The sequence below is a fragment of the Thamnophis sirtalis genome, unplaced genomic scaffold, assembly GCF_051295495.1.
Source record: "Thamnophis sirtalis isolate CommonGarterSnake01/CBP01778 unplaced genomic scaffold, rThaSir2_p1.2 scaffold_3, whole genome shotgun sequence".
NCBI lineage: Eukaryota > Metazoa > Chordata > Lepidosauria > Squamata > Natricidae > Thamnophis > Thamnophis sirtalis.
This window is the reverse complement of record NW_028261383.1, coordinates 173848114-173870848: the sequence shown is the minus strand read 5'-3', so window position 1 is coordinate 173870848 and position 22735 is coordinate 173848114. Positions and strand designations below refer to the sequence as shown.

At 42.2% G+C, this 22735-nt stretch overlaps 1 protein-coding gene across 3 annotated transcripts in view; it reads left to right on the top strand.

Moving 5' to 3' along the window:
- The first annotated feature begins 8852 nt into the window (after positions 1–8852).
- RFX1 (regulatory factor X1) overlaps positions 8853–22735 on the top strand; it is a 56058-nt gene continuing 42175 nt past the window's right edge. For 2 of the 3 annotated variants that reach the window (XM_087710979.1, XM_087710977.1), the window contains exons 1-3: positions 8853–9041; positions 13832–13936; positions 17568–17899. In XM_087710979.1, the coding sequence (XP_087567105.1) occupies positions 17614–17899 (286 nt within the window). In that variant the 5' untranslated portion in view covers positions 8853–9041; positions 13832–13936; positions 17568–17613. Of the gene's footprint in view, positions 9042–12054; positions 12160–13831; positions 13937–17567; positions 17900–22735 lie in introns of all 3 variants that reach the window. The other variant, XM_087710978.1, reaches the window with a different exon arrangement.

The window sequence follows — 22735 nt, the reverse complement described above, 5'->3', positions numbered from 1 at the left end:
CCAATTATCCATTAGTCTGTGTCAGAAATTGTCTTAACCACTGGCCTCTTTGAAAAGCTACTTTTTTTGGTTTTTAAAACAAAGGTGGAATTATTTCAACCATCTCTGAGTGGGGATGGTATTCCAGGGAGCTACCTGGACATGAACTCTGGTGTTTCACAAGATGTAGCTGTTTAGCATGCCATCCCTTTGAACTTATATAGGAAGGGCACAGTGGTGGGTTGCCAATTTTTTTTACTACCGGTTCGGGCGTGCTCGCGTGACGTTTCTGCACATGTGCAGAAGCATCTGAGCGGGTGGGTGGAGCCTCCTGCCACTGCTACCAGTTTGCCCGATCCAGGCCGAATCGGGAGAAACCCACCTCTGGAAGGGCAGAGATAAACACAAGAAAGTTGTTCATTAAAGAACCAGGATTTATAGATGACAATCAATACCTTGAATTACATCCAAAAACTCACTAGTAAACAATGCAGTGGTGGGTTTCAAAAATTGTTCGAACCTACTCTATGGGTGTGGCCTCCTTTGTGGGAGTGGCTTGCTGCCCATGTGACCGGATGGGAGTGGCTTGCCGCCCATGTGACCGGATATGAAGATGCCGACGACACTTGTCAGAACCACCTTAAATGACCTCACACACAGCACCGGCATGCATAAGAATAGGATGTAAACTTGTTTTTTAAAAGGCATCTTTGGTTTGCGTTAAAACAACGTCAACACACGCAATGTTCTGATTGCACCACAAACGCAGTAGTCATCCTTACCTTTCACAGAGGCACTGAGTTTTATAAATAGGAGCATGATAGTGTAGAATAATCCTATCCAAGGACCAGTGGTGGGTTTCAAAAAATTTTGGAACCTCTTCTTCTTCTTTTTTGTGGATAATGTTTTTATTTTCCATTTTTTCATTTTCATACACTCACATATATACTGTGCATAGCCAACGCCATACAACATTAAACAATAATCGCAGCAATTCCTCTTGTCAACAATACCCCAAAAAATAGAAACCCAATATACCACTCTCCATACACCTCTTTCTTCCACCCCCTCCAACTTTCTATCTTCCCTTCATCATCCCGCTCTAGCCTACTTTTCCTCCCCCTCTACCACTCCTCTCTCCTGGTCCACTCCCTCCCTTCCTTCTCACCTTCCCTCCCACCCTCTCTCCCATCCCTCTCTACCCCTCTTCCTTCTATCCCACTCCTCCTCCCGGAACCTCTTCTGTAGGTGTGGCCTGCTTTCCGGGTCCACTGGTGGGACCTCTTCTCACCGGTTCGGTAGATTTGACGAAACCGGTTCTACCGAATAGGTGCGAACTGGTAGGAACCCACCTCTGAAACAATGGAACTGTAACACATAGAGCAGAGGTCTCACCTTGGCATATTGAGGTGCACCCATAATTGGTCTTATGGCTGTATTTTAGACAATGATCTTCAACAGAAGCTCCATGCCGAGGGCATTGAGAGGTGTCTAGGGCATCAATAGCTGTGATCAAGTTCTCCTGATCCAAAAAAAGAGTATATGAGATAGATCTAGGAATATGGCTGCTGCTTGCTCTTTCTGCAAGAGTTGTGAGTACAGCTTACATCACAGTTTGGTCTCGGGAAGTGCAATCACATCACAATTAAAGATGGCGGATCTCCGGTTCCACCACAAAACCGCGTTCGACTAAAGGGCGCTCGACGAAACCGCGTAGCTGACGTCATCACAGCGCGACAACAGCGCGGAGAAAAAAGCACGCTGTAAACACTAAACCTAAAATTAACCCCTAAACCTAACCCTAACCCTAACCCTAACCCTAACCCTTAACCTAACCCTAAACCTAACCCTAACCCTTAACCTAACCCTTAACCTAACCCTTAACCTAACCCTAAACCTAACCCTTACCTTAAGTTGAATCGGCTTGCTTTCAAAGCGCTATTTAAAGCGGCCTTCTTTCTCCGCGCTCGCTGTTGTCGCCCTGTTGATGACGTCGGTTTAATCGGGCGCGCTTTAGTCGAGCGCAGTTTTGTCGTGCCACGGGATCTCCAACACAGCTGATCTACAAACCCCAAACTATTTGGTCTTGTTAGGTTTGAGCCTCAACGTTTTGTTCTTTTCAGATCTTATTTCCAGGCAGTGAGAGAGAACATCAACAGCATCACTTGGTCTGCCAGGGGTCAAAATGTACAATTTTTATATTAGACAGATACCTGACACCACGCTATTGGATGACCTTCCTCATGGATCTCATGTAGATGGTAGATGAAAGAGTTTTGAGTCTTAAGAAGCATCAGAAATCCCAGATCTCTCTCTTTTTACCGACACTGAATCCAGGCAAATTATTTTAGCTCATAGGGAAGAAAATGTCGACATGCGGTAAGTTTCTAAGGGGAAGACTACTTGAATTGTTCCTCTTGTTCAGATTTCGTTCAAAGTTGATAGGCAGTGGCAAGTTTTCTGTTCCTCACATTGGCCCAACAGACTTCCATCAGTAAAAAGAGAGTAAATATGCAATTTATACAGCTCTCTGCCTTACTATGATGATCCTGGGACATAAGAGCCAAGGTGGCGCAGTGGTTAAATGCAGCACTGCAGGCTACTGCTAGATCAGCAGGTCAGCGGTTCAAATCTCACCGGCTCAGGGTTGACTCAGCCTTCCATCCTTCCGAGGTGGGTAAAATGAGGACCCAGATTGTTGGGGGCAATATGCTGACTCTCTGTAAACCGCTTAGAGAGGCCTGAAAGGCCTATGAAGCGGTATATAAGTCTACTGCTATTGCTATTGCTACTATACCTGGAATTCCTCAATGCTGCTTGTCCAATTGTAAAAAAAATGGGAACTACTGCAGAAGAACGATTGCCTGGCAGATGGTTTTAGGCTGAGGTGGCGCAGTGGTTAAATGCAGCACTGCAGGCTACTTCAGCTGACTGCTAGATCAGCAGGTCAGCGGTTCAAATCTCACCGGCTCAGGGTTGACTCAGCCTTCCATCCTTCCGAGGTGGGTGAAATGAGGACCCAGACTGTGGGGGCAATATGCTGACTCTGTAAACCGCTTAGAGAGGGCTGAAAGCCCTATGAAGCGGTATATAAGTCTAACTGCTATTGCTACTGCTAATTAGAATAAATCCATTCCTTAACCTCAGAAGTGTAGATTTCTTTCCATCCATGTAAAATAATTCTCTTTACAAAGTCCGAGGCTTGGTACAATTCTTCATGAAACGTCTTTATGCAAATATCTTCCACCTTTCGTTGGCAGCAGGAACAGGACTGAACTTTCCTTATCTCTCCAAATTCTGTCCTTTCAGCCTGCTAGAGATAGCAGACAGTCTTCCTTATTTTGTGATAAGAAGACTGCCACGGTCTCTCCCGTCCGTATGCATAGCAAATGCCATCACAGATAAGCTTTGGCCCAAGTGCTGAGTAACTAGCTTGCTCTGGGCTGCATGATAAGAGTAACATTTCAGACAAAGGACAGATATAGACCCTTCTTAATATCAGGGCAAGGGAGTGAAGTCAGAGGGATACGGCCTCTATGCCCTTGTTGAAAGCATAGGGGGAAATAGGATCTTTGCATTTACCTTTCTCTCTGGGGTTTCTTCCTGGCTTCATTATAGAACTGAACAATAACTTGGGTTTTTAAAAATTTAAATTGCACTTTTATGAAAACTAGGAATTCACTTTTGTGTGGCGAAACTTCCAAAACAGGTTCAGCTATTACTAGCAAAAATCCAGACAACTGCTAGATGGAAGCAAACAGATATAACTGCTGTTATTTGCAGGTTGTTCTAATTAAGTAGCCTTGTATTCACAATTCAACTGCGGGGGTAGTTAGTTATATCACGTTTTTTTGGGTGTGCAGCTGATGAGCAGGTTAGCTGGGTTGCTCAACAGTAAGGCACTAGTGAAGCGAGCGTAGCAGAAGAGCACAACTTCCTTTCCCTATCCTTACCACTTTCGAGAAGGGATGATTGAAAGCATCCTCTTGTGTGATATTGCTGGGTAGTTTGGAGGTATTACTGTTTCAGGCAGGAAGATAGTGCAGAGAGTGGTGAGGACGGCAGAAAAGATTGGAAGGTCCTTCTATCCAGGACATAGCACATATGCAATGCTTGAGTAGGGTCTGCAGCAGTGGTGGGTTTCAAAAATTTTTAGAACCTCTTCTGTAGGTGTGGCCTGCTTTGTGGAAGTGGCTTGATGGTCATGTGACTGGGTGGGAATGGCTTGCCAGCCATGTGACTGGGTGGGCATGGCCAACTTGTTAAATGTGGGGAAACTCACTTAACAACGCTCTTGCTTAGCAACCAAAATGTTGGCTCAGAAACTCTGGCATTTGAAGCACGCAAGTCTTGAAGCTGTCAAGTTACAAGACCCTTGCACCCCTAACCCTTTAGGGAAAAAATCCCAGGGGTGTTCAAACTTGACAGCTTTAAGACTTGTGGACTTCAACTCCCAGAATTCCTCCTCCAGTCATGTTGGCTCAGGAACTCTGGCATTGAAGAGTGAAAGTCTTAAGCTGTCAAGTTACAAGACCCTTGCACCCCTAACCCTTTAGGGAAAAAATCCCAGGGGTGTTCAAACTTAACAGCTTTAAGACTTGTGGACGTCAACTCCCAGAATTCCTCCTCCAGTCATGTTGGTTCAGGAACTCTGGCATTGAAGTGTGCAAGTCTTAAAGCTGTCAAGTTACAAGACCCTTGCACCCCTAACCCTTTAGAACAAAAACCCCAGGGGTGTTCAAACTTGACAGCTTTAAGACTTGTGGACTTCAACTCCCAGAATTCCTCCTCTCGCTCTTCATCTTGGGGGGGGAGGGAGTTGGAACCGATTCTAAACGGCACTGTAAATTTGTGGAACCTCTTCTATAGAAGAGGTTAGAACTGGCTGGAACCCACCCCTGGTCTGCAGGATTGTCTGCTCAAGCAGCAGGCTGTGGCCCGCGCTGTTGTAAATTTTAAGCAAGAAGGCCTCTGCACAGATTTGTCCTTTTTGCTAATTGTACAGTAAATGTGCCATTTACTGATTAGGAGAGTCTATGGACAGTCAGGTGACTGATGGTGATGATGATGATTTGGTTACCTTATATGTGGACTATTGCAATGTGTTTTATATAAGACCACCCTTGAAGACTGCTCAGGAGCTTCAGGTGGTTCAGAACACAGTGTCAGGCTTGCATTTCTATTCCTTTTAGAATTTTGGCCTGCCACACTTTCCTTATTTCATTATGCTGTTTCTTTAAGTATAGTCGATGGGAGGGGGGAATAGAAGGAGTAGAATTGTGGAACGTATTGTTTTTCATTCTTTACTAGAAGCCAAGATCATCCTTTGTTCTCCACACCAGTACACCTGACCGGAAGAAGCTGGGCGTGGACGCCAGCGTGGAAGAAGAAGATTGGACCATGTGATGGTTTTGTGGGTGTGGGGATAAGATCGTGAACTTTTAACTGGGTGGGATTCTGATGTAACTTCCAGAGTTGGGATCCCCATAGCACGATGCCAACATGCCTGTTTTATTAAATTGGAACTTTAAGCATAGTTTTGCCTTCGACTCTGATTTAATTCTACGTGGTATTTGGAACGCTGACACACAGCATGGTTCAGTGTCCCCACCTAACATTTAGGCTTTCAGGTACAATTCATGATACTAGTTATCATAAGGCCCGGCTGTTTATGGCAATTTGTTTATCTCCCATAGCATCTGCCCATCCTGTTCAATCGGACAGAGATTGCATGCTTTCAATATAACAATACCCTTCTAATGGGAGCTATGCCTTCTCTATTAGTGCTCCTGCCTTTAAAACATAGACCCTGACAAATGTCTACTTCTTCCCTGGCTTTGTTAAAAAAATAAAAGGTTTCAAAATGTTTTTTTTTCCTACTAGGCATTGGGCTAACCTGGAGCCCTCAAGAATAATGGTATCTGTACTGCTTCATCTTTGAATGATTATTTTGATTTGCTGTATGCCTGTCAAGAGTTGAAATATTATGAAACAATATGGATTGGAGGACCCCCCCGGTTCTTGTTTCTCTATTTACTTTTATTTATCATTTCATTTCATTCATTTCATTTATTAAATTTATAGGCCGCCCAATCCCGGAGGTCTCCGGGCGGCTTACAACGAAAGAAAAAAGAAAAGCAAAATAAAAGAATAATTTAAAATTCCCAACATGCATACGTTCTGATCAGGACTGGACCTTAACAATAAGGTCAACAGTCCCAGGCCTGCCGGAACAGCCAGGTTTTAACGGCTTTCCTGAAGGCCATGAGAGTGGGTAAGGTCCGGACCTCTGGGGGTAGCTGATTCCACAGGGTCGGAGCAGCCACAGAGAAGGCTCTCCTCCGGGGGCCTGCCAGCCGACACTGTGGTTGAAAACTAAGGAGAGAAGCAATCTCGAACTAAGGAGAAATTTCTTAATGGTGAGAGCAATTAACCAATGGAATAGATTGCCTTCAGAAATGGTGTGTGCTTCATCCCTGAAGGTTTAAAAAAAAAAAAAAAAAGACTGGACAACCATTTGTCTGAACTGATATAGGGTCTCGTGCTCAAGCCACGGGTTGGAGTAGATGACCTCTGAGATCTCTTCCAACTCTTGCCATTCTACGTTGTATGTTATTCTACAGTTCTTGTCAATTGTGATGATTTACAATTTACACACTTTCACTTATTCTTTGGCTGGTCAGCCCCAAGCGAGAGTTATAATGCCTGAAATTCAAAGGGCCGCAGGTGTAACGTTCCCGTGGTTCGTCCATGAGGCCAATGTGGAGAAAAGACAGGACACGATCTTTCTCGGGATGGAGCGACCCAGATTGGGGGTCTGAGAGCCCCTTTTATTGAGATAGGACAAAGGCAGGAGGAGCAATAGCATGTGATTAAAAACAGCCTGTAAAAGTACAATTTCTAATCTACTGCTCAGGGAAGTTCTGTCTATATATGGTCAAATCCTAGGCGTCATTGGTAGGGCACATCTCAGGATGTTATGTTATGAACTATCAGGATGTTATGGAGTTTTAGGAGTTTGTTTTCTCCTGTGGTTCAGCGTGGCTCTGCATGCCCCGTTATGAACTGGGCCATGGGTGACGCACACCTACACAAGGAACTATATTACAACAGGCAGGAAAGACAACAGGCCTCCAGATAACTCACAATACCCTTAATTTTAACAGCATTGGGAAATGCCGAGGTGGCGCAGTGGTTAGGGTGCAGTACTGCAGGCCACTTCAGCTGACTGTTATCTGCAGTTCGGCGGTTCAAATCTCACCGGCTCAAGGTTGACTCAGCCTTCCATCCTTCCGAGGTGGGTGAAATGAGCACCCAGACTGTGGGGGGCGATATGCTGACTCTGTAAACCGCTTAGAGAGGGCTGAAAGCCCTATGAAGCGGTATATAAATCTAACTGCTATTGCTATTACTAAAACTGGGCTGCAATTTGCAAAAGGTTAATAAATGGCCCTTTGCTGCCATCTATTGGCCACCAGATGCAAAACATCTGCATCACAATTATCCATACTTGATTAGAACTAAGAACATCCAGAACTAAGATCGATTCAGCCCAGTTTCCTGAATTAATCACATAAGCTGGATTCCCGTTGGCCAAAATGTAGTTTGCTGTTTTGAATTGGTGTATATGCAAATAATAAGGCTGCTAAAAATTTCTGCATTTGGTGCAAAAGATCAAAGGAGAATAAGAATTATCAGTCACCATCGGTAATAACTGCTCAACAGTTATCATTAGAATCAGAAACCACTGCTTTGTTAAGTGCCAAAAGTGCAGTTCATTTAGTAACCCCTCAAAGTTACAATGGCATTGAAGTGACTTATGGCCATTTTCTCACACTTTATGTCGGTTGCAACAGCCCCATGGTCATCGTGAGATTTATATCCGGATGCTTGGCAACCAACTCACATTTATGACAGTTGCAGCATCCCGGGGGGGGGAGGGGGGTTCATGCAATTCCCCCTTTTGCAACCTTCTGACAAGCAAAGTAAATGGAATAAACCAGATTCACTTAACAACCGTTTTCCTAATTTAACAACCGCAGCGGTTGTTGACAAATGTGGCAAGGAAAGCAGTAAAACGGGGCAAAATTCACTTAACGGATTTCTCACTCAGCAACCATCAGTGCTGGGACTCCAGAGTGGTCGTAAGTCGAGGACCATCTCCTGTTCTGTTGGTGGGGTTTGCATAGGACAGTATTTCTCAACCTTGGCAACTTGAAGATGTCTGGACTTCAACTCCCAGAATTCTGGGGAATTCTGGGAGTTGAAGTCCAGACATCTTCAAGTTGCCAAGGTTGAGAAACACTGGCATAGGAGTTTGGTCGCCCAGCCTAGAAACAGAACAGCGCTTGGTGCTTATCCACAGATCATGCCCAATGTAACAATTCAAGGGATACATTAATTAGTGCAATTAATTACGACCGTTACACTTCGTTCGCTTGCTTTCAAAACAGTCAGAAGAGGCCTTCGGCTGCATCTAAACTACATTTCCCAGAAGCCGAGGAATCACGCATGCGCAGTTCTGAGTTTAACGGCGTTTTAGAACGCCCTCCCCAGCATATTGAAAGCTACCGAGCCAGTAGGAAAGTGCCACAGCTCCCAATTCGCTCGTGATGTCTTCAGGAAACACCTCTCTGCTAGAATGACAGGCTCCTAATCAAATCCGTAGTTGAGATTATCAGCTTTGCCAATAGAAGGATAAAGTTTCCGGAAGGAGGCGAGGCTTAGAATCAACAGAAGAGGAGGAAACGCCAAGGACATGATTGACAGCCGAACAGCCAATAAAATCCTACCCGCCGTCCAATCGACTTCAGGCACCACCCACTTCCCCCCTCCCCGCACCGAAGTGGGTAGCAACAGTTGCCCCGGTGAGGGAACACGGAGGGCGCCATAGCCACCGTAGTCGTGGCGACCAGGAAGCCCGGCAACAACAACAACAACCGCCCACCCTCCCTGCCTCTGCGCGATTCCCGCCAAAACCGAGAGAGAGCACGATAGTCGCGACGACGTCCCCGCCCCCGCCCCCTCAGGGGACGAGGCCTCGCGGGGCCGGGACAGTCCAGGTGGGTTCGAGTCCGGTTCCCCCCTTCCTTTTTTCCGTAAAAAAAAAATGGCGAAGCCTGTGATTACTCTTTCCCTTTCTCCGAAGTAGTCGGGAAAAGTGAGGCGGACAAGTGAAGTGTTTCCCCCCGCCCTCCCCGGTGTTGGGCCCTACCGCGGCCACACCAAAACAGGGCTTGACGGCAAAGGGCCCAGGCCCTGAAAGGAGGAGCGTTGACTCTCCTCGGTGATTGGTGGGCGAGAGGGCCAATAGGAGCGGGTGGATACGCTCAGGGCAGCCAATGACGTTCGGAGAGAGGCGGATGCGGGCGATCGCTCAGGAGAAGGGAAAAGGAGAGAATGGTTGACTTCAAACAGCGTCACAAAGTCGGGATGACGTCACGGGCATGAGCTTTTTTTTTTTCTTCTTAGCGAAGTTGCGTAGGAGCGCTAATCACCCGAAGGATTAATTCTCTTAATGAGGATTTAATTACAAAATAAATGAATAAAAGGGTTTTATAGAAGTCCTGTTCGGTAGAGAAGGTGGCTATTTGATTGGAATAATTCCCATGGGGGGGGGGAGGAAAGTCATAGGTTAATTATAGTGTTATTTTATTTTTATTTTTTAAAAAATGATAAGATCTGGAAAGACTTTTTGGCCAGGTGGTAGATAGAAAGTTCACTTTTAGACAAGAGGATAATAATAATAATGGCCAACTGCCATGTAAGAGCTGCTTACTTGGCTGTTTTTTATAAATGGTTTGAAGAATGGGAGTTGCGTTGGGAAAGTGAGTTGTGGTGGGGTTTTATTTTGTTTTATTTTTGGTCCCTGCTCCCTGTGGTTATTTATTTACTTATTTATTTGTTTATTGAATTTATAGGCCGCCCAATCCCGAAGGTTCTCAATAAAGCTCCCATGTTATTATTCAGCTATATCTATTACAAATAAGAGTAATTAGATTTTAGCTAATTTTAAGTTGTATTCTTCCATCGGTCAGCCTATGTCTCTCCAATAGCAAAGCCTTCTCAGTCCTATTGCCATTCGTTGAATAGATTTACCAAATGTTTTTATAAGCAAGTCCAAACAGGGATATCTTCGCACCTTTTTGCTCAGAATGTCTCTGATGAGATAATAATGTTGTCCCAGGCTTGTTAAACTTTTCAAATTGACTTTAATTCTCGAAGGTGGAATTATGAAATCTGCCAATGATGTTTCATAAAGTGTAGATTCTTTAGCTCCCCCCCCCCCCTTTCCAGCATAGCATTTCTTCCTTCCTCCGAGATAGATACGTACACCACTGGTTTTTCAAGACATAAAACAACATTCCTGTACCATGTTTAGAATAGATACTGGTAAGACAGTGGTGGGATTCAAATAATCTACCAACCAGTTCTTTGCCCTAATGACCAGCTGGGTAGGCGGGGCTCGATGGTCATAGAGAGCCGAGGTGGCACAGTGGTTAGAGTGCATCACTGCAGGCTACTTCAGCTGACTGCAGTTCTGCAGTTCGGCTGTTCAAATCTCACCGGCTCAGGGTTGACTCAGCCTTCCATCCTTCCGAGGTGGGTAAAATGAGGACCCGGATTGTTGTTGGGGGCAATATGCTGACTCTGTAAACCGCTTAGAGAGGGCTGAAAGCCCTATGAAGCGGTATATAAGTCTAACTGCTATTGCTATTGCTATGTGATCATGTGGGCATGGCCAAGTCAATGTCACTCAGGTTGATGGGCACTTTGCCTTAGTTGTTACAATTGTAATAAGGCAGTGGTAGTCAACCTGGTCCATACCGCCCACTAGTGGGCATTCCAGCTTTCATGGTGGGTGGTAGGGATTTGCTATTAACTCTGCTTTATGAATTTTATAAAGTTACTTCCCTACTTTATAAATCACCATGACTGTGGAACCGGTGGGCGCTTAGAAAATTTTACTACTAACAGAGATACAAAAGTGGGTGGTAGGTATAAAAAGGTTGACTACCCCTGGTAATAAGGGTTAACCGGAGAGGCAGTTTCTGTAAACAGGGCAATAAAGATGAGGCTAGAAACAACACCGGAATGTTTCCTTCCTGCCTTCCTTACAGGATTAGCCCTGTAAAGTGGGAAAAAAACAAAATATTTCTTCCAACAACTGGTTCTCCGAACCGCTTAGAAAGTTACCAACCGGTTCTCCCGAATAGGTGCGAACCGGCTGAATCCCACCACTGTCGTAAGAATAGTAGTTGAAGATTTTGAAATCAGAGGGTTTTTTTTTGCATCATGTGCTCAAAAGAAACCTGTTGCTCACTGATAAAGGCACATTTTATGCAGAAGTTCTCAATTTTATTCTCTGGGAAACTCGGGATCGGGAACTTTTGAAAAAAAATATAAGGTAGCCAGAACAAATAGAAATCCTAGTGTGAATCAGTACTGTAGGTGTTAGAATGCTAAACACCCCTCCCCTACCCTTCCACCCCCGCTAATGGAATTGACAGTATATCTGAAACCTCAAATAAGGCAAACATTGCTGTTAAATGTAACTTCAGATTACTAATATAACTGATTTCTAAAAGCCATGCTGTTTCACACGGGTATCTGTTTCAAAATGCTTTAGGTAAAATTATTTGTGTTCTGTGCCTGTGGCTAGGTATAAGAGCACACCACAATTGGTGAGAGTAATGATAAGAATAAGGTAAATATCTTAAATGTAATGATAGTATAAGATAAATAAAAATGATTATGGATAAGGATATTAAGATTTGTCATTTATGTATTTTTTTTTACTCCGCTCAGTACATAAATATGAATGAATTCTCTTCTTACAGATAGTTCTTATTTAATAACTGGTCATTTAGCGACCATTGAAAGTTACAACAGATCTCCCCCAAAATGCAGCTGGCACTTGGCAGACAGCCTTGTGTTTACAATTATTTGGTTTTATGTTTTTTGTCAGAAGTCTCTACTTACTTTTGGTTTCTGACAAAAAACGCCCATTGAGAACAATGAGTTCATTTAATAACCACAGCATTCGCTTAACTATTGTGTTTGCCTTACCACCAGGTATGCTTAACAACTGCTTCAAAAACATGTCGTAAAATTGAGTCAGTCATGTGATGACCAGCTTAACAACCAGCATGATTTATAATTTCAAGCTCAGTTACAGTTGTAAGTTGAGGACTTCCTGTATTTTCCTAATATTTTATTCCAGATAACATTACAGTTTAATGTTCAGTTTCCTCACTGAGAGATATAGGCATTAATTTAGGTTCTAAGGAACATCCCTATACGGAAATGTTGAATTGCTTCACATTTTAAGGTACTTTTCACAAATTGGAAATTGAAACTAAACGGAGGTGAAATATTTTTGGACGTTCTAGAGATACTGAATGCCAAATACTGCTTGATGTTCTAATGATGTGTTACATCTAATGTTCTTACAGATTGTTAAGTTTGAATTGGATCTAAACGTCAGTTTGCATTTGGGGGAGGTGCCTTTGATTTCTGGAGACTACCTGACAATTTTTTGGGGCAAGATTTCAGAAATGGACTCTTGGTTTTTCTAGGGTTGAGAGTGACTGGCCCCAGGTCATCCATCTGATTTTGTGCCTAAAGTGGGACTATATCTCTCAGTCTCTCTAGTTCAGTGTTTCTCAACCTTGGCAAGTTGAAGATGTCTGGACTTCAACTCCCAGAATTCCCCAGCCAGCGAATGCTGGCTGGGGAATTCTGGGAGTTGAAGTCCAGACATCTTCAACTTGCCAAGGTTGAGAAACACTGCTCTAGTTTATAGCCTGGTGCCCTAACTCCTATACCAGACTGACTCCCTTAGTTTGCCTTAGAAGTAGTTAAGATAACTATGGCATCTGCTATTTATTCACTTTATAGTTATGTTATGTTATGTTTATTATACTTGTATGCCGCCCTATTCCCGAGGGACTCAGAGCAGCTAACAAACAAGTGGGGAAGGGGGAGATACAAAAAACGAAGACAAAAAAACAAAATACAAGAAGCTACACAACAATCGCAACCATTCAAGTGGGGCTGGGAACTCATCAGCCCCAGGCCTGCCGGAACAGCCAGGTCTTGACGGCTTTGCAGAAAGCCTGGAGGGTGGTAAGGGTCCGAATCTCCACGGGGAGATCGTTCCAGAGGGCCGGAGCAGCCACAGAGAAGGCCCTCCCCCGGGGGGGTCGACAGTCGACATTGGCTAGCGGATGGTATCCGGAGGAGGCCTAATCTGTGGGATCTAATTGGTCGTAGGGAGGTAATTGGCAGGAGGAGGTCTCTCAAGTACCCAGGTCCGATACCATGTAGGGCTTTAAAAGTAGCGCATCATTTCTTTTCACCAAAAACTTATGATAGCAAACAGAAACTAAAGGAATGGCTGGCAGAACTTTAGTACTTTTCGAAACATTAAACAAATGTGCCCAAGTTGCAAAATGGCCACAAAATTCAAATGTTTTAAAACTGCTTGTTGCGGAGCACAAGATAGACTTTAATACAGTATCAAAAGGTCATTATAGCCATTTAGAAATTACCAGTATCAAGTTCATAAGTTTCAATCAACTTCACGTTTTGCTGTTCATTGCATGGATAATCTCATTGAACATTGGAGGAATAATTATGGAATCTATTTTATGTTTGTATGCTTAAGATCCAGAAGTTACTGAAAGATGAAGGATTTTGGTTGCTTTGGAAAGGCTGAAAGAAAATAAGTACTAACCCTGTAATTGCTTGTGGGGGTTGGTGGTTTTGAATTTCTTGAACAATAAATACAATTTCTGATTCTTTTTGAAAATCCAGATTATACCTGTAATGTTGGCCTTTATTATTGCAGGTTTAATTGTTGGCAGCTAGAACTACATGCCATATAAATAACACAACATTCTTACTGGAATATGCAGTTTGGCTACATGTGAAAACCGTTCAATTCAAGAAAAAGGTATTATTAAAATATTTTCAATGTTTAATTTCCAGTATTCAGAACCATCTAATACAGGGGTGTGAAACTCGATTTCATTGAGGGCTGCATCAGGGGGGGGAGGGCTCTCCCAAGTTCCATTTTTTCTGGAAGAAGCACTGTGGGCAAGTCCTTCACTGTTTCCAGAGTGGCCCCATGGGCCAGAAGTAAACACATTGTAGGCTGGATTCAGCCCACGGGCCTTGGGTTTGATAACCCTGATCTAATACATTGCTTAGGGTTGGAAGTTGGAATGATCAGATGGAAGTAAAATTCTGGAGATCTATATGGAACCGATCCATCCCAAAAATGGTTAAACACACCTGTCATATAAGGGAGCTGGGCTTCCTTGACAACGTTTTCTGTACATCCAAGAAACTTGTTCAGTTCTTATAGCAATAGCAGTAGACTTATATACCGCTTCATAGGGCTTTCAGCCCTCTCTAAGCGGTTTACAGAGAGTCAGCATATTGCCCCCAACAATCCGGGTCCTCATTTTACCCACCTCGGAAGGATGGAAGGCTGAGTCAACCCTGAGCCGGTGAGATTTGAACCGCTGAACTGCTGATCTAGCAGTAGCCTGCAGTGCTGCATTTAACCACTGCGCCACCTCGGCTCTGGTTGAATGGTGGAGAATGGAAGGATGTATATTTTTTACAGTCATCTGATCCTTAGCCCTCCGAAGGATGGTCAGCAGCTCTCTCAGTCGGTGAGGCCACTCGCTGCAATACCCAGAAGCTTCCACACCCGTTTGCTCTCTGGTTCAGGTGACCCTGGGGGGGATTGAGTGGCCTCAACAACTGAGAGAGAGAGTTAATGACCAACCTTCGGAGTGCTAAGGACCAGATGGCTGCAAAGAGTATAAATCCTTCCATTCGCCACCATTCTGCCAGAACTGAAGAAGCTTCTTGGATGAGAATTGAAATGTTTTCAAGGGGGGAAAAAATCCAAGAAATTCCAGTTGCTTTTTGAACAGCTCTTTTGAGACAACCATGACCTGGATGATTGAGAATCTCCATAGATATGACATTAGTCTGGTTAAACTCTGTTCCCTGGGTAGCATAATATACTGCTCTTGAGTTAATATTGAGGTTTAAAATATTTCAGAATTGTATTATTGAATAGTTGGGTTTGGATGTACAGTACACAGCTGTTAACTTTTAGAGAAGTTTTCAGATTCAAGAGAGCATACCCTGTAAACAGAATTGTGGCACTTTAAGCAGCTGTTGGGATAAGAATGAACAATGCCTAGGAAATGTCATTCTTTTACAATATAAACAGGCTTTTCCTTTTTAATTTTTATGGATTCTCTCTAAATAATTGCATAAAGTAATTTTAATTTTTTTGGGAAAAGATAAACATACAAGGATAGACATGAGAAATCTTTATATGAACCTCCTTTTCAATATTTAGCAAGTGCGGATAACAAATTTTGAACCCTACTCCACTATTAAGAGCACTTCGTTAGCTCAGTTGTTAATTTGAGAGTTTACATCCTGGGATGTAGATAAATGTTTATCCATAAAGGGACACTATCCTTCTATTCAGTAAGTGTGCCATTAGTAGTGCTCTTTCTGTGCTGGATTGCATTGCATCAGATTTAGAATGATAAAATCACAGGATTGGAAGGGACCTCAGAGGTCTTCTAGTCCATCCTCCTGCCCAGAACAGGAGAACTTATTCCATCCTGATGAATGGCTATCCAGTCTTTTCTTGAAGACCTCCAGAAATGGATCACCATAACCCGGGGAGGCAAGTTATTCCATTAATTAATTGTTAAGTTCTTTATGCAAATGTACTAGTGAAAAATAACAATAGAATGGCAACACACATTGAGCTATGTTAAACTACGATTACACTTCGTTTTGACTTGGCTCATCGTGTGACTTGGCCATTTTAATTTATAGACCATGGTTAATGGGCATTGCAATGTATCAACCCAACCAATTGTGTCAATACAACCCTCTGAAACGAGCTATTAGGTAAGAACCAGATTTATAAAGATACCATTCCTCTTATGTCAGTAAAACACATAAATATGTGATCCCAATTTGGATCAAGTCTGAATTCTTAAGGTTCTAAAAAGAGCAAGTTATTTTCACGTTCGACTTGCACAAAAAAGAATGAGCAAGCATGTTGGAATCTTTGGGATGCATGTTGTGCCTGATCTGATGCCTCCTATAGTTTTTATGCTTTAGTATTGTATTTTTAAGTCTTTGGCCATTTTAACTTGAAATAATTTATAATGCTTATTTGGTTAAAAGAGGTTTTTATGGTCTTTGTAAAGTGCCAGAAAAAAAGTTTTCCCTTCTGAGACCTCAAATGATACATTCAAAAATATATAGTGCAGGACTAAATGCAATTACCAGCCTGCTTCAGCAAGGCAGCTTCTGATTTTCCTGACAAAGAGTTAAACTCTGTTATTCAAAAGGATGATTATACACTCATCATAATTGTCTGGCTGTCTGAGAAAAACAGCCTTATGCGAAAATAATAATTTCCAGATAGATTGTAAAATATTCTTTAGCACAGTGTTTCTCAACCTTGGCAACTTGAAGATGTCCGGACTTCAACTCCCAGAATTCCCCAGCCAGCTGGCTGGGGAATTCTGGGAGTTGAAGTCCGGACATCTTCAAGTGACCAAGGTTGAGAAACACTGCTTTAGCAACTGTGGTGATTTACTTAACTACAGTTGCATAAAATTGGATATGCTGATGTGATGACTCACTTAACCACAATGACGAAATTAAAAATCCCAATTGTGATTGTAAGTCAAGGACTACCGTAATTGCTCCTTCGTGTACGAAGCAGCTTTTGAGGCCTTTACACCGTCTAACTGCATAACATAAAGATATACTGAATATTGCTGTTGAGGTTCTTTGCAGTTTTCTCTCCATTATTCTTTTAGCTTTAAACAATAAAAAAGGGTTATTTTAAAGCATTTGACTGCCCCTAATACTAGGTTGTGATTACAGTCGTCACTTTGGGGATTTATCATTAATGTTGTTTGTCTGCATATAAAACCAAATAGACTTTATATCGTCCATAGAGGCTTACTGAATTTCTTTAAAAACAGGTATACAAAATGCTATGGAAGTTTACAAAATTGGCAAAGACACATTATTATGCACTTATTTAACCAGAAACACTGGGAGCAGAATGTGACAAATAGTAAACAAATTACTCTGAATCTTGCAAGTTGTACCATACTTTCTGTCTTAAAGTTCATACTCGGTTCTCTATTCCTTATCCTAACTAGCTGTAAGGGGGTATTGTAAGCAAGTTGAATTTCTGACGATTGTGAGCAGGTTTGTGTTTCATAAAAGAATTCTGAAAAATATGATTTAAGTAGTCATGCAGATTATATTTAACGTTCTGCATTGTTAATTTTCCAGACTAATATTTCACATGCACCAATTGATTTTCCTGCTGCTATTCTTTTCGATAATTGTTTTCAATTAGATTTTTAAACATGGCGAGTTATTAAGTTGTCACCCAGTGAATAGAACTGTAGGGAGTTCTTTCTGTCTGCAAAATGCTTTATAATTGATTAATTATTTTTCTTTTCTTTTTTTTTTGTTCTGTTTGTTTTTCTTTTCCTCTTCAACGAAAGGAAGCAAAAAAAAGCCTTATTTATTATCATTTTCCCCACTGTTGGCATGGCAACACAGGCTTATGTTACCGAATTACAGGCAGCCCAACAACAATCACAACAACCGCAACAGTCTCAGCAACAGCCAGCAGCAACAGCAAACGCAACGACACCAGTGGTGGTGGCAGCAGCAACTCAACAGCAGTATGTGGCAGAATTGCAAAGCGCCCAGCAGCAGTCAACCCCAAAACAGTATGTGGCAGAAATCCCAACTTCTCAGACGCAGGCTCCACCCACTGGGCCACAGACACCAACGCCTGCGCCACAGCAGTACATTGTGGTGACTGTTTCTGGTAAGTGTTCAAGGGGTGAAGGAAAGTGGGGAAATTGCCAGGGGGAAAAAAAAAAAGAGAGCCGTCATTTGGAGAGATGAAATGCACTTTATTTACAGCAGTGTTTCTCAACCTTGGCCACTTGAAGATGTCTGGACTTCAACTCCCAGAATTCCCCAGCCAGCGAACGCTGGCTGGGGAATTCTGGGAGTTGAAGTCCAGACATCTTCAAGTGGCCAAGGTTGAGAAACACTGGCTTAGAGGATGCTGGCTGGGGAATTCTGGGAGTTGAAGTCCAGACATCTTCAAGTGGCCAAGGTTGAGAAGCACTGGCTTAGAGGATGCTGGCTGGGGAATTCTGGGAGTTGAAGTCCAGACATCTTCAAGTGGCCAAGGTTGAGAAACACTGGCTTAGAGGATGCTGGCTGGGGAATTCTGGGAGTTGAAGTCCAGACATCTTCAAGTGGCCAAGGTTGAGAAACACTGGCTTAGAGGATGCTGGCTGGGGAATTCTGGGAGTTGAAGTCCAGACATCTTCAAGTGGCCAAGGTTGAGAAACACTGGCTTAGAGGATGCTGGCTGGGGAATTCTGGGAGTTGAAGTCCAGACATCTTCCAGTGGCCAAGGTTGAGAAACACTGGCTTAGAGGATGCTGGCTGGGGAATTCTGGGAGTTGAAGTCCAGACATCTTCCAGTGGCCAAGGTTGAGAAACACTGGCTTAGAGGATGCTGGCTGGGGAATTCTGGGAGTTGAAGTCCAGACATCTTCAAGTGGCCAAGGTTGAGAAACACTGGCTTAGAGGATGCTGGCTGGGGAATTCTGGGAGTTGAAGTCCAGACATCTTCAAGTGGCCAAGGTTGAGAAACACTGGCTTAGAGGATGCTGGCTGGGGAATTCTGGGAGTTGAAGTCCAGACATCTTCAAGTGGCCAAGGTTGAGAAACACTGGCTTAGAGGATGCTGGCTGGGGAATTCTGGGAGTTGAAGTCCAGACATCTTCAAGTGGCCAAGGTTGAGAAACACTGGCTTAGAGGATGCTGGCTGGGGAATTCTGGGACTTGAAGTCCAGACATCTTCAAGTGGCCAAGGTTGAGAAACACTGATTTTACAGCCTTCACGTCGGGGAGCTTATGAAAGCCATTATCAGTGCCACTTCGGTAAAGACAATCAAGTGAAGGAATAATCAGCCCTAATATCAAATAGTTCTGATTCAACCAGTTAGGGTAGACTGACAAATAGTAGCTGGCAATGTCCTTCCTAGGCAGCTTTTAGGAAATATTTCCCTTTGTTTCAAGAACAGAATCCCTTAATCTGCCTTGAAATCTGTTTGTGAAATATTCCCCTCACAGATTATAATCATTGAAGATCCCATCTGCGTAACTGAATATATTTATAATTTGAACATTTCGCCAGTTAACTTTCCTTAATTTGTATGATTTGCACTTCATAGCTTCTTCGTCTGTCTTTACTAGAAGAGTATGGTGAATTTCAAATAATAATTTGGTTAATCTCATCGATCCCAAATGAAGTCCTTTTAAATTTACTACTATATTTTAAAATTGTTCTAATGAAATATATATGTACAAATATATAGGGTAAACAGTTTTAAATATACAGTACTGAAATCCATGATTAAAAGCTCAGGTGAGATAAGTGATTTAAATGTGGTTTGCAAAAATCAGTTGAAGGACCCATTGAGCATTGCCAGGCCCAGCATATAACTTTCCTTTAAATATATTTTCTAATTCTCTATCAGCTACTGTGAACAGATTAATGCCCATCTCTTTTGAATGATACACTTCTCATTGAAGTAGCTATATTTTATACAGTTATCACAGAATTAGTAAATACTGAAACATCTGGGAATGTCTCTGTTGAGTGACTATATTTTTCACTTCCCTGCATATCATGAATGACCATGAAACCTCTTTTGGTGTTGATTTTGCAGTTACAAATAAATTTTGAGTAGGGAATTAGCAAATACAGAATAGTCTCGGCAAATTCATTCTGGGCCTTGCATCAACAATGAAGATTTGCATTTAGAACTTGGGTATGATGATGAGAATAGAATCTTCCCCCTGCGTGGTATGCAGCAGAACCTTTCTTTCACTAATCAGATTTTTATGATAGATAGATCCTATATATTTTCAATAATAGCCCAAGAATATTAATCTACGTACGAAGTTTAGAAGATATGACATGAACTCTGCACCGCAGCCCTGCACGGATCTGCAAGGGTGAGATTCCAGGCCAGTTGGAAATTAAATATAGTAGATTGCTTTAACTCTTCTGCTTACATTAATAACAAACTGAAAATAGTCTTAAGAAGAGTTCAACATCTGTCTGAGTGAAGAGGAAGATGCCAGGCCAGGTTTTGGCTTGGGTTTAATACTTGACTGAGACATCACCAGAGACTTCCCGGGCTGCAGGCAGGACTAGAAAGTTAAAAATCAAATCAAAACAAAAAATAGCAATGGCATAACATTTTGGCACTGTTGCCAAAAAATTCACATGCATTGTTATAATTGTTTTTAGTCCAGGCTATTATACTTTGTTTCATCTTTTTAATTATATGCTTCGGTGTTGTTAGCTGTCCAGAGTCTAGTGGAATGAATGGCTATAAGATATTTAATAAAAATAATAAAGTAATAATGAATATAGATATGTTTATAAAATCATGATGAGAGAAGCTTCATGACATATTTCTTTTACATTTACACGACAATATTTAGTTTCATTTGGATTTTGTCACAATATACATTTAAATTTAAATCGAGAGCCGAGGTGGCGCAGTGGTTAAATGCAGCACTGCAGGCTACTTCAGCTGACTGCAGTTCTGCAGTTCGGCGGTTCAAATCTCACCGGCTCAGGGTTGACTCAGCCTTCCATCCTTCCGAGGTGGACCCGGATTGTTGTTGGGGGTGATATGCTGACTCTGTAAACCGCTTAGAGAGGGCTGAAAGCCCTATGAAGCGGTATATAAGTCTAACTGCTATTGCTATTGCTAATTTGTGCTGCTTAATTGACTACCATGTATTATGTGAATTTTCTACGCTTTGTTTTTGCTATAGATTGCACAGAGATTAGGGAGGATTGGAAAATTAGAGAAGAATGGGGAAAAGAATGATGCACTATTTCACCCAGTTAATAACGACAAGAGTTTTGGTAGTATATAGATTTAGTTTACTGGAATTTATTCCGTTTTTATAAATCAGCCTTCCTTCAGTTTAACAGTTTGTTTTCAATGTATGCTGAATTCTATTTTCATACGTGCCTTGGCAAAAATCAGAAAGAGTAAAGGTGATACCTCTTGTTCATATTGAGATACAGATGATTTTGAATTACACTGATTTTCCACCCAGCAAGTAGAAGCAGCAGCTGATTTTCAGCTGCGCTGCAAAAAGTGAAAGATAATTACAAGTACAATTTTAAAAGACACCATAGGTAAGCCAACTGCGGTGTTCATATGTTTTATTAAATGGTTATTGATATATATATTTTAATCAGTGTGTACAAAATGTATTTAATTGGTCTATTTTTGTTATTTTGCCCTTGTAACATAATACACTCAAGACAGGCCAAGAAAATGGCCTTTGTGGTAATGATCACATTCTTTTCTGGCTCATTCTAAAGTTAAATACCCACACTCTCAGTTTCCCTTTCTTTCGGTGGAATTGAACTTAACGCATCTCTGCAAGCAGAGTTTTGGCTCAGGTTCAAGTAGATTATGTTGCCGTGATTGCCTTTCACACAGTTGCCTTATAATAAATGATTTGATTTGGCCGTGGCACGACAAAACCGCGGTCCACTAAAGCGCGCCCGATTAAAGCGCGTACCTGACGTCATCAGCAGCGCGACAAATACGACCGCGGAGAAAAAAGGGCGCTTTAAAAAGCGCTTTTAAAGCAAGCCGATTCACGTAAAGGTAAGGGTTAGGTTTAGGTTTAGAGTTAGGGTTAGGTTAAGGGTTAGGGTTAGGTTTAGGGTTACGTTAAGCGTTAGGGTTAGGTTTAGGGTTAGGTTAAGGGTTAGTGTTAGGTTAAGGGTTAGGTTTAGGGTTAGGTTTGGGGGGCTTAGGGTAAGGTTTTCGCGTTAATTTTAACTTTACCGCTCACAGCGTGATGTTTTCGTCGCGCTGTGATGACATCAGGTACGCGCTTTCGTCGAGCGCGCTTTAGTCTACCGCGGTTTTGTGGTGGAACCGATTTGGCAAGGTAGGAATTTCAATGACTGTTATATTACAAAAGCATTGATGTCTAAAAGTGATGTGCTAAGTTGATGCTTCTGAGAAATTAATGCATAAAAAGAAACAAACTCATATATAAACATAGATTTATTGTTTTTACATATTTGTAACGTTTCTGACTCTGTTTCCATCTATTTGCTTTCATATCTTAAAACAATAACTCTTATTTCCAAGTAACGTGTTTGATTATTTTTTCAAGTTTAATTTTCTATCTAGCTTTTCATATCAGGGAGGGTCATTATGACATTGTGAGAATTTCTGCCCTAGTTGTTAATTCTTTTAATGAGTTGAAAGGAACTGCTCTGGCCCTGAGAAGTTCAACAATCCTCAAGTCATCCATTTGCCCGATAATATTGATTACGCTGATCATTCTTCACATTGCCAGAGAACTTCAAGGGAACAGTCTTGAAATCCTACATAATAAATTGCATTTTGTAAGAACAACAAATACATCCAGAAGCCCAGTGCAGATGGCCCAGTCTGACTTCCTCTGCCCTTTCTCCCCTCCTGTTGAGCATGTCAAATGAGACACCCATGAAATGTGAACTGCTCCTTTGCGATTACAATCGGGTGAACAGCCGGCATCCGCCACCCAATCCTGGGAAGAACAG